The sequence below is a fragment of the Cariama cristata genome, unplaced genomic scaffold (assembly GCF_000690535.1).
Source record: "Cariama cristata isolate BGI_N322 unplaced genomic scaffold, ASM69053v1 scaffold5603, whole genome shotgun sequence".
Taxonomy (NCBI): Eukaryota; Metazoa; Chordata; class Aves; order Cariamiformes; family Cariamidae; genus Cariama; species Cariama cristata.
In genome coordinates, this window is record NW_009610147.1 from 89280 (window position 1) to 100002 (window position 10723).

Consider the following 10723-nt stretch of genomic DNA (forward strand, 5'->3'; position numbering starts at 1 on the left):
ACAACTCCCTGTGGAAGACAGACACACGGCACCTTCATCCTTGGTGCATCACCTGGGGAGCACCACAGCTCCAGCGCTGCCGGCAGGAACAGCGTCAGCTGGAAGGGGCTCTGAACCAAACCCTGCAGCTTTGGTTTTGGAGAACCTGGTCTGATTCGTGCTCTCTATCCCTGCTGCTCACGACCTTGCCTCAGCTAGTTTTTACTTTTGCTCTGATTACTCTCAGTTAGCACAGCTGAATTTGCACAGTTGAAACTATCCAGGTCATCCTTGCCTGTTCTTGTGGAGCGGCACCTCCACTGCCTTCCCTTCCTTCAGGGCCTGCGTGTGAGCCCCTGCAGGCATTTTGTGTGCGGTTATGCTCTGCCTTTTCACCCTCCTATTCCTTATACAGCCTATTTCACTCTTCTGATATTTTTCCATGATGAATTGAATTGAATTAAGAGCATCCTTCACATTCTCTTTGCACCCTTGCTCTCCTTAAATTTCATATTTGGAAGTCCTTCCACCATGACACTCTATCTGCATTTTTGTTGCACGCTGCATACTGCCTTGTCTATCCTGTCTAATGAAGTTCCTAGGGGCAGAGAACCACTGATTCATCCCTGTAGAGAGCTGTGAGATCCCAGCACTGTGCAGGTAGTAAGCTGAGCCCTCTTTTTCCTTCCAGTATTTCAGTACATCAATACAGCACGCAGAACATGTGAGTTTTGTTTTACCTCCTGGCCTCAGCAGTGGGGGAACCTGTTCACTCTGAAGCACAGGTTGATCTAAACGAGTATGTGTCTCCAGACAGACCCCATGATTCTGCAGCCATGGTCAATCCTTTCTCAGATCATGTTGATTTACTATCATGAGGGTGACTTCTCACGCCCATGGCACCCACATAAAAAAGCCATGCGGTATCAGAAGCAAGCAAGCAAAAAAAAATAGCCACTTTCACGTATGTATTTGTTGAAAAATGGTTCTTTGCCCACAGCCTTACTCAGACAGCCAACTAAGGCCAACTTAGTCCATTTAAGTTATTAGAATCTCAGAAACCAGTATCTGAAGGATTGCACTGCACTCCACAGTCAGAGGGCAATCTTGTCTCCTCCTCATCCAAACAGCAACGTGCTGCACATGAGCTAGGGAAACGAGAAGTGCTTGAGCTTTCAGAGATGAACAAATTACTGGCAACATGTCCAGCACTAGCAAGTGTGGGTACTGCACCCACCAAAGGAGCTGTGGGTGCAAAGTTTCCTTTAAATGTGAGAAAGGGACATCTCTGTTGTGCCCTCAGCCAGAGCTGAAACAGGGGGAGATGGATCAGTTTCCCTTCACACAGGGCTCCCCACAAACATGCCATGGGGCAGCAGTGGGCTGTGGCAATGCTGTTGTGGCTTCTCAAGCTGTCTCTGGTGAGGTGGTTCTCCCTACTGAGTCTTCTGCAGGTTCAACTGCATCATGCTTGTCAGTCCAGAGGGTGGGAGTCAGTGATTAAGTTACTTGCCCCCTTTGGGGCATTCTTAAGGAGCTAAGAAGTTCTGCTGTTGCTTGTGTTGGCCAACATACACCAGCATCCTGGGCTGTTCGTGCATTAGCATTTCACACCAGCCCAGCAAATTTTAAAGCAGCATTTTTAAAAACAGAATTGGTTTCAGCTGCACAGCCTTCCAGAGTGAAGAAATTCAGCTGAGGGGCTAGCCTTGAATTTTAGGCCTAAAATAAAATCGGTGCACATATCAGGCAGGTGGGTAAATCCCTCCCAGCAGGGCACACAGCCAGGGCAGCGTCCTGCCTGCACCTCCCTGCACTCCCTCTGCTCTGTGCCCTTCTAGGCTTTGATGGGCTACGGTCTGGGTACATCTCCCCGCTGCTGAGGGTCACGCTTTGAACATCTGCCAGGTGCAGGCAGTAAGTGATAACTGTAGGTGTGTTAGGAAATGACACCTGCCTGGGCCTGCAGGGACTCCACGCCTGGCCGAGGGGGTGGAGGTGGGTTCAGTGCATGACTGGCCAATGAAAGGATGCTAACTCCCTTTGGATTGCCGTAAGGTAGCTAGCTGCTGATGGCACAACTTCACTCACCTGGGACATTTCCACAGCCTGGGAAGCCAGGGGCAAAATAAGGTGTAGCCTGATAGAGGGTGGGAGGTACTCCTATTGTGAGCTAGTTATAAATGTCCTGGGCAGGCTTTGGCATGTTTTGCTTCCTTTTTGAGGGCTGCTACTTTACCAAAGAGAAATAATGGGAGCAGCACTCTGTTTACAGAAGTGGAGCCCTATCTTTGTCTTTTCCATCAAATAGTATTGCACCATACTAGCTCTGCCTGCAGAAGTATTTCAAAGCTACATGTAAATGTTAATGGAGAGAAGACTCTCATCTCTCAGTGAGGAAGAAGTGATTCCCCTTCTGCTGATGTGGAAATAACAGGTAAGGACAGCTCAGACTGAGGGGTCAGACTCATACAAAGAGATGCTGGCAAAGCTGTGATGGGAGCGTGTCTCCTGGCTCTTAGGACTGTGCCTGTGTCCTTCTGCAGAGTGGCTTCCTGCTGTTTTAAAGGTCATTTCTGCTTCTCCCTGTAGCTTCAGAGCCCAGTTGCTTATCTGCTGTGCAGATGCCATGGCCTGGGTTTTGTTCCCAGGACTTCTAAGTTGTAGGGGTGCAGGAAGGCAGCTCCTGAGCTCAGCCGTGAGCCTGCTCCACGTAGCACGGGAAATCTGGTTTTTACGGTCAGTCTGTGTGATGCCTGAACGTGAGCTATCAGCACGGGGCCAGCACAGACTAACTGCGGGTGTCTGATATTACCAGACCAGCGGATGGTCCGCTCTCAATCCCAGTCGGTATGCACCTCAACCATGTGGCCCCACCAGTGGGAAAGAGCTGAAGAAAGCTCGAAGGTGAGGTGTGTGTTTGGCTGCCCATGCTGCACCGGCCTCTGGACACAGGGTTTGTGGAAGGCTGCATGTGTGCTTCGCACAACCTAACAGCGGGCTCCCTCTCCCTTAGTAAGGAGGATTATCAATTATCTTGTGTTATTTCCATCTGCTTTTGTGATTTTTGTTTGGAGGTAACATAAGAAATCGGGCCAAACCCAAACTTCACCCTTGACAGACAGCAAATAGCCACAAGGGATTTGCTGTGCTGACAGCCCCTTAGAACAGTAAACCCCTTTGCTACCTAATTCCTCTTTACCATTTAAAATCTCCCCCACCAAAGAGAATAACTGCCAGTGATTTGTGCCAAAAACATTCCGTATTAGAAAAAAACCCCACACAGTACGTGACGGTAATAATAACCAAGGGCTTTTACCAGTGAGCCTAGCGAAACCTCAGATAAAGGAAAACAATCGCATTTTGCAGAGGGAGACACTGAAAGTGGAGACACTGACTTATTCCAGGTCACATAATAATACTTGATAGTGTTACCTGATTCCTACTGCTGTGTTTTAACAGCCACATCCTTTTTTACTGTATGTATTGACTTCTTTCCTCCTGAATACCCTTCAAGTTTTCCATAATCATAAATAAAACAGTGGAACAATGTCCTCGAATTGTCTAACAATAACAGGGAAGGGTCTCTGATGCAGAGCTGAAGGCCAGAACTGTTTTTTGTATACATTAAGGGCCTTGGGGGACACTTTCTGGTATGTTTTTGCAGCAAGCTGTGGTATTTGAAGCTATTGCTGTTGAATAAATTAGTATTTATTTCAAGAAGCAACGAAGGGTACCAAATAAATAGTATCACTGGGGGGAACAACACACAGAAATACATATTTAAAAAAGAGAAGCAAAATAGTTCAGCTAAAAAGGTCTTTTTCACATCTGAGCCTAGTCAGAACCTCAAGGTTAGCATCACTTCTTTTCAACTGACTGTTTTTCTCTTGCATAGGCTTCTCCATTTCTGGGTTCTGGCAAGGGCTGAAAGCAGAAGGGCACACTGTAAACTCAAATAGGCTAAACTGAGCTTTTAAGGACATTTCCTTAGGGAGCGTAGGGGGGACAGCTGTGCTGTCAGACTGCCTGGAGCCCATGGCCAAGTGTGGCAGATGGGACCAGGCACCCTTACGGGAGGTGGAAGCGGAAGGAGATCCCAGCAGACCCCTAAGCACACCCTCCCTGGTGTTCCTCCAGGGCACAGCCACCACAGGGACCCTGCAGGGCCAATGCCCGTAGGACATCAAGCACAGCCAGCTCCAGCAGCCTCCTGTGCCTCTGCTAGTTCAACGAACATCAGCTCCGCCATCCTCTGTCAGGACCCAGGCTCACTCCTGTTTCACGCCCAGGTCTCGCTCTTCCCTCTCGGGTTCAGGTAGAAGAGCTGCTCTGTGGGGTTTTCTTTGCACATGGCTTCCATTTGGCTTTCTTGTGACCCTTTAATTTTTCTTTGAGTATTACAAAATTCCTTTCTTTTAACAGAAAGGGTTTAAACTGTAGTGTGGTTATATGTCCCTACTATTACTTGGAAAAATAAAAGCACCATCTCTGCATCGTGGCCTTCTACCTGCCTTCTGAGGCTGGGTAGGTTAGCATAAAGGTAGTTGCTCTGGCAAGGCTAACTTGTTTGAATATATCATTTCTTTGCTGTCCCAAAATGAATTGTTGGGTTTTGACACACGGATGACAGATAATTGAACAGGCAAGTGGCTGATTTTGCAGCAAAAACTGAAGCATCCTGATGAATGCTTTGTGGGTAAATGTCTGTCTCTTTGATCAAAGTAGAATACTAACCCTTTACTGCGATGGTGGAAGGCATGGCTATCGAGGATTATAAATAGTCCCCTGGCTTTGCTAAGGGGAAAAAGCTTATTCTCAAAGAGACAAAAAATGTAACGGTTGGGATACTCTTCCCCATCCTGCTTTCTTCTTCAAAAATAAACTAGGGAGGGCAAGAGAGGCAGGAACCCCTCCATGCAGATGGCATTCCAGCAATCCTGTCATCTTCCAGGTTGTGCTGCAGCCTCAGCAGCGGTTAATCTTTGGGCACTGCAACCTTGCTGCACTACGTGAGTGCTTGGAGGGGAGTACAGCTAAGGATACAGCGAGTCATGCTCATCCCTGTGGAAATCAACACAATCAAGTCAGGGACACGCTAAGTCTCACAAAAAGAGATGAAAAAGCGCTCAGTGCAAAGCCATGTCCCTGGTGTGTCCCCCCCCGCCCCGTACCTGTCGGTTGGCGGGATCTTGCCTCTTTCAGGTAGTAGAGGGCCTTGTTGAAGTCACCCAGGTGGTAAAATGCCACTCCCGATCGATAAAGCGCCTTGAAGTTCTCGCCTTCTTTCTGAAGCACTTTGAGGCAGTACTCCTTGACTCGCTCGTAGTTCACCAGCTCGGCCTGGAGCAGGCAGGCTGCAGGGGATGGGGATGATGGATGGATGGATGGATGGACAGACAGACAGACAGGAGAACGTTAGTGCCGTGTTTCTCCCTGCTCCTGCAATCCCCACGGGGGAAGAGAGCAGCTTAGGTGAGGGAAATGACTCAGGTCTGTGATTCAGACAGAGTGCAGTCATACGGATTGTTTGCCAAACCCGATTGTTCGCGATTAAAATACCAATGCTTCTATTTTTGGCATTGCAAAGTGAAGGGATTGTGTTTGTGCCGGGGGGATGGGGAGAGAGCAAAAACGTAAACATCCCTCCGCAGAGTGGGAACTCACTCTGTACGGTCTGGTGGCAGCGACTGGCTTCGTTTGTAGTAAAATCGCTTCTCAGACTCGGGGCTGGAGGTCAGGAAAGTACGAAAAGGCAGCCAAACAGATGACAAGGAAAAATGGGACTATATTGGATAAAATTTTCTATTTAGCTTAATCCAAGGCTGTTAGATTTACGAATTGTATATAATTGCCTTTTACCCAGGAGGTCCTGTATGGAGTTTTGCTATAGGAAACAAGAAGGATCTCTGCTCTGTTGGGATGTGCTGCTAGCAAACCAGAGAGACCTGGAGCTGTAGCACAGGGAACAAACGTGCTGTGCTGTGAGGTATTGCAACACGGGTTCATCCCCAGAGGTCAGTTCTGCTGACTGCCTCAAGGAAAAGGTAAGCACAGCGAAGAAACGGCATGCTGAGGACTCTGTGTGCTGAAGGACAGATGTGGCATAAATGTCAAGGAGCTGAAGAAAATCCCCATAGTGAGTCTCCCACAACTAGGAGTGAAATAAAGAGGAAAGAGGGTAATCCTTGCAGTACGTGTTACAGCCCTGTTCATGGCTTACTGTTGTGCTTAATCCAGTGGACTAAACTTCATTAGGCATACTGGGCATTAAGAATGGTTTGAGGAACACGGACAAGAATAGGGCACGGTGCAGTCACAGCCTTTGGGGAAATGAAGAAAGTTGTGCTGTCCACAAGCCCACCTGGTGCTGCAACCCAAGGCAGCCTTGGGAATGACACCATTTTGGGGAAAAAGGGGAAGGAAGGCAGGATGCCGCTGCAAGGATCAGTTCAGAGGCTGGCAGTGTCAAGTGCCAGGGCATGGAAAGAAATTTCCCATGGCAGGTGGTGTTACTCAGTGCGTCTCTGGCAAGGAGGAGACTCACTGCTCCTGGAAATCCAAGTTGTCACGGCTCAGGTGTCACCAATGAACAGCCAGACTTCATTTTTTGCATGGCAACTGCAGCTGAGAGGGTACAGTGCTGGGTCAGGAATATGATACAGTTCTTGATTACCCTCCCCTGCACCCCTAAAGTTAAGTGCTGCACCCTCTCTGAATGTCCCTTTACGGTTAATGAGCAGGAGATTGGCTAGATGACCTCCAGAGATTCCTTCCAACCTAAATTAGTCCGAGTCTATGATCAGTTAACACAGACAAAATACATTCCTAACGCAAGTACAAGTTTAAAGCTTAAATAGCTAACGGGGAACAATCATAAACAGGCTTTTACCAGTAGAGAACTGATGGTACGGATGTGTCGAGCAAGGACTGCAGAACTAGCCCCACTGCTGGTATGTTTTGTTGAGTGACACATTAATTACTAACAAGAGCTTTGTTCCATTTGCTTTAATGATGGACTCTCAATATATTTTAACAGTACCTGCCATGAAAGTGCATAGGTATTTTGAAGGCATCTGGTCACACGCTATTTGATTGCCACTTAAAAAGCACGTATGTTTCTAAAAGCAGCTTTTCCTTGTCCAGAATTTGTCCCTTCCTATTTGTCAAACATTGATTTTTCTCACTCCGTTTCTAATGGAGCTTGAAATGACTGTGCCTTGTTTTCCTTTATTTTTCAAAGCTGTTAAAAAGATGGCTGTGTAAATTTACTGCTGGTTTCACAGCCCTGGAAACGGGTTTGCTTTGTTTATCTGCTGACCAGCAGCATATACAGCAGTGGCAGTGGCTTTTTGCACACTGCCAATCTGATCCAGCCTTTCACGTCCCATGAAACTGCCTTTCAGAGCAACTGGGGGGGTGGATTTCAGTCTCTCTGTTCATTTACTACTTGGTATTTCCAGTTAGGGTCATAGAAATGACTCTGTGAAAAATGACAGGCAGTCTATTCATATATATTAACTCAGTAATTCCGTATTGGACTTGCTTCATGGATTGGTTTAAAAGAAAAAGTCTCCCACATCCTGCTAATTCATAAACCCAAATGGACTTCCAGATATCCAGCTGGGTTCTGTCTGTGACTCACGCTCACCGTAAAGGTTCTGCAGGGCATCCCCACTAATGGCGAACACGGCGGAGAGAAGTCAGTACCGCATGGCTAGCAGGAGAGACGCGCGTTTATCTGAACAGAGCGAGCAGATGGATGTGCAGGAAACAGTTCTGCTGGAAGAGCTGGCCATTTGGAGAGCCAGCATTGGAAATGAACCTGGAGGGAGTATCTCCCTTATAAATATTTAGAGGTGCGTGCTTTCAGTACTTAGTGGACTGAAATGATCGTAATGGACTGTGATTCAACGCAAATATTGAGGCTGTTAGCAATTCAGCTTTCAGAAATGGAAGAGACATGGAATCATTGTACTTCCTACCTATTTCAGTCAGGGGAGAACCATTTCGAAAACATGTTGTTTTCCTAAACAGACATGTGCATCTCTGACTGGGAGTGTTTGCTTACCACATCAAACACCTCATCGCCCTCCTTCTTGGTTCGTAATAGGCCCCTGGTGAATCCTTTTGAGGAACAGAGCTTGCTCACAGAGACCAAATCAAGAGGTTTATCCAGCTCATCCTCCTGCTTTCTTGAAACTGAATGGGCTTGATCCCCCACAGCACCACCTCTAGTAGCTCTTTGGCGATTGGAAGGGTGCCCTTTACTTGTGGATGCAAACCCATTCCCTGCAGGTCTCGTTGTCGTTGTAATACAGCATCTGGTGGCTACATCTCTCCAGCCCAGAACGCAGGGTGTCCTGCTTCCCCACAGCGTGCGATGGTTACCCATCATACGTGGTTATCATTCCTAATTTGATCTCAAGCTGATTTATTGTGTTTGCTCCTAATTTTTAAAACCATGTATGTCACGTGTTTTGAAACTACTGGGTGAAATGTGCTACGGGGAAGGGGAGAAGGTTAATGCTATTAGCTCCACTGAAGGAGCTCTGTCCGTCACACTTCCCAACTGACTGTTGATGGTTAAGCAATGAAATAGGAAGTTTGGCTCTTTTTCTTCATAAGAGGAGTGTTAAGCCTAGATTTCTAAGTTTTAATTTGTGGACTCAAGCTATGCCAGCCAGTTCCATGAGTTGCAACAATTTGAGAGGTGCAGTACAGATCTGGTACCAGTAGATAACTGTACCGTTAGAGCTAGTTTGTGTGGCCCTGCTCAGCACGTGGTTAGGCAAAACAAAGAGTAAAGAACCTGTAGAGCCAAAATACATCTATACCTTTACCAGTAGCTGTGGTTAGCAATGGTGGGAAGCTGTAACTAAAATCCTGGCAGTTGAGGGTTTTGGATTCTACTTTATCACACCCTGAATTAATTTTGAATTCCAGAGTATCTTTTAGGAAGATATCTAGGCTCGACAGGTGCCAGTGAGAAAGCATCCACGACAGCCCTTTTCTCCCAAAGGTTAATTACTTTCATTGTTTAAGAAATGTCACTATGTTTCTACACTGATTTTATTTATTTATTTATTTAGCTGTGATTACTAGCCACTGGTGCAATTACTAGCCACACCTTTGCTACCCTGGAAAGCTTGTGTTCCCTTGTTGCATTGGTACTCTGAGACTCTGATCAAATCACTCCTTCATCTTCTCTTTAATAGCTTGCATAAAGAATCTCTTACAAAAAAACCCACCAACATCTTTTTCAGCTTTCCTCACTTTTATAGCGGTTCTCTGAACCCTCAAAATGAAGTTCAACTGAAAGTGCTGTCAGTTAGCATCTTAGCGGAGAAACCTCTTCTGTGTGAATACCTCTGCAGGTTACGCAAATAGCTCAGTTTGGCCCGAACTTCTGGCTTCTAATTTTGGCTGAGCTAAGAACTAAGTCTGGAAGTAGGATGTACAGGTTTTAACGTGGAGATTTTGAACAACAATATCAAGAGCCTTGCCTACCTGGCAATTTTTACCAAAGGGTAAATCTGGATGCCAGAACAATCCTCCACACACAGTTTATACCAGTGGCTAAATTCCCACTGTAGGCAAGGCTCAAGACCTCTCTGTGTTACAGAAGACTTGGAGCGAGTGAGCCAAACGACTGCGCAAACAACGTTAGCATATCCCTACCCCGTGGCATGTTCCTTGGGCTCAGCACACTGTGTTAGTCAAAACAGGAATTGTTCTGGGAGATGAAAATGCCCTTGCCCTACAGGAATATCTTGGGTTGCAAGTTCATATTTCACAAACTCCTGTCTTGTTTACAGTTCGCTATCACCCAGGTAAGCTGGTAGCGCTGCCTGTTTTTAAGATTGCCTTGTGCTTTCCGCTGTAGGAGAGAGTCAGCTGATTATAACTTTGTTGGTCTTTTAAGTTTTTGGACTAAAATACTCCCATGTGCGATGTCTGCTTTTGGAAAATGTCAGCCAAGACTGTTCAGGTATTTTTGAAAAACAGGCTAGGGAAAAGTATCTTATTTTTCCCTTGCTAAAGATCTCTGGTGACTGTCTCTTTAGATTTGTCTCATGCCCTCTCATCGTTTGGCTTTGCAAACTGAAATCTGGCAGATATCATTTGTGTCAAGCAGGCACCTTCTGTTATCCCCGGGGTAATCTATAGCTGGCCAACTGATAACCTTCTGAAAATAAAACCAGTATAGTACTGCATATAGCACTCCATAGAGATGCTCTAGAATTTGGTACCCAAATCCTTTGAATATTCAGTCCACCCTGGGCACAATCCAATCTAAGAAAAAGCGGGGGTTTGGAGACTTAGAGAGCAAAAAATATTTCACTTACTGGCTTACTGCTCACAGGAAGAAAGAAGAGCAGAAAGTGGAAACCAAGCTGAGAGGGGTTGTTTCTGTTATGACAGAAAGACAGGGAGACACATGCTTGCGAGGAGGCTGGGGCTGAGAGCCCCACGGGGACAGAGGCACAGAACTGTTGGGGTGGTGAAAGGGGTGTAAGAGTGGGCAGTTGAGGTCTATTGAAGAGGCAAAATCTGGGGGCAGAAGTGGAGTTCAGAGTTTGGGACAAGGTGCTGAGGACATAGAGACGCAGTGCAGCCAGCCTGGGGACAGAGAGGAGCGTTGCTAGCTGTGAAAGCCAAGGGGAGGAAGCTAGTCTCCCTAGGTGTGTATGGCAGCAGCTCCTCTAGCAGATCGCTTACCCACAATACACTTCCTGCCTCT

The 10723-nt window shown here is 46.7% G+C and overlaps 1 protein-coding gene across 1 annotated transcript in view; it reads right to left on the reverse strand.

The window, feature by feature from the left end:
- The window catches only part of LOC104159783 (tetratricopeptide repeat protein 9A-like), a 16518-nt gene that overhangs the window by 1177 nt on the left and 4618 nt on the right, over positions 1-10723 (reverse strand). The window contains exon 2 of the mRNA XM_009697778.1: positions 5154-5336. Coding sequence (XP_009696080.1) covers positions 5154-5336 — 183 coding nt within the window. The remainder of the gene's footprint in view (positions 1-5153; positions 5337-10723) is intronic.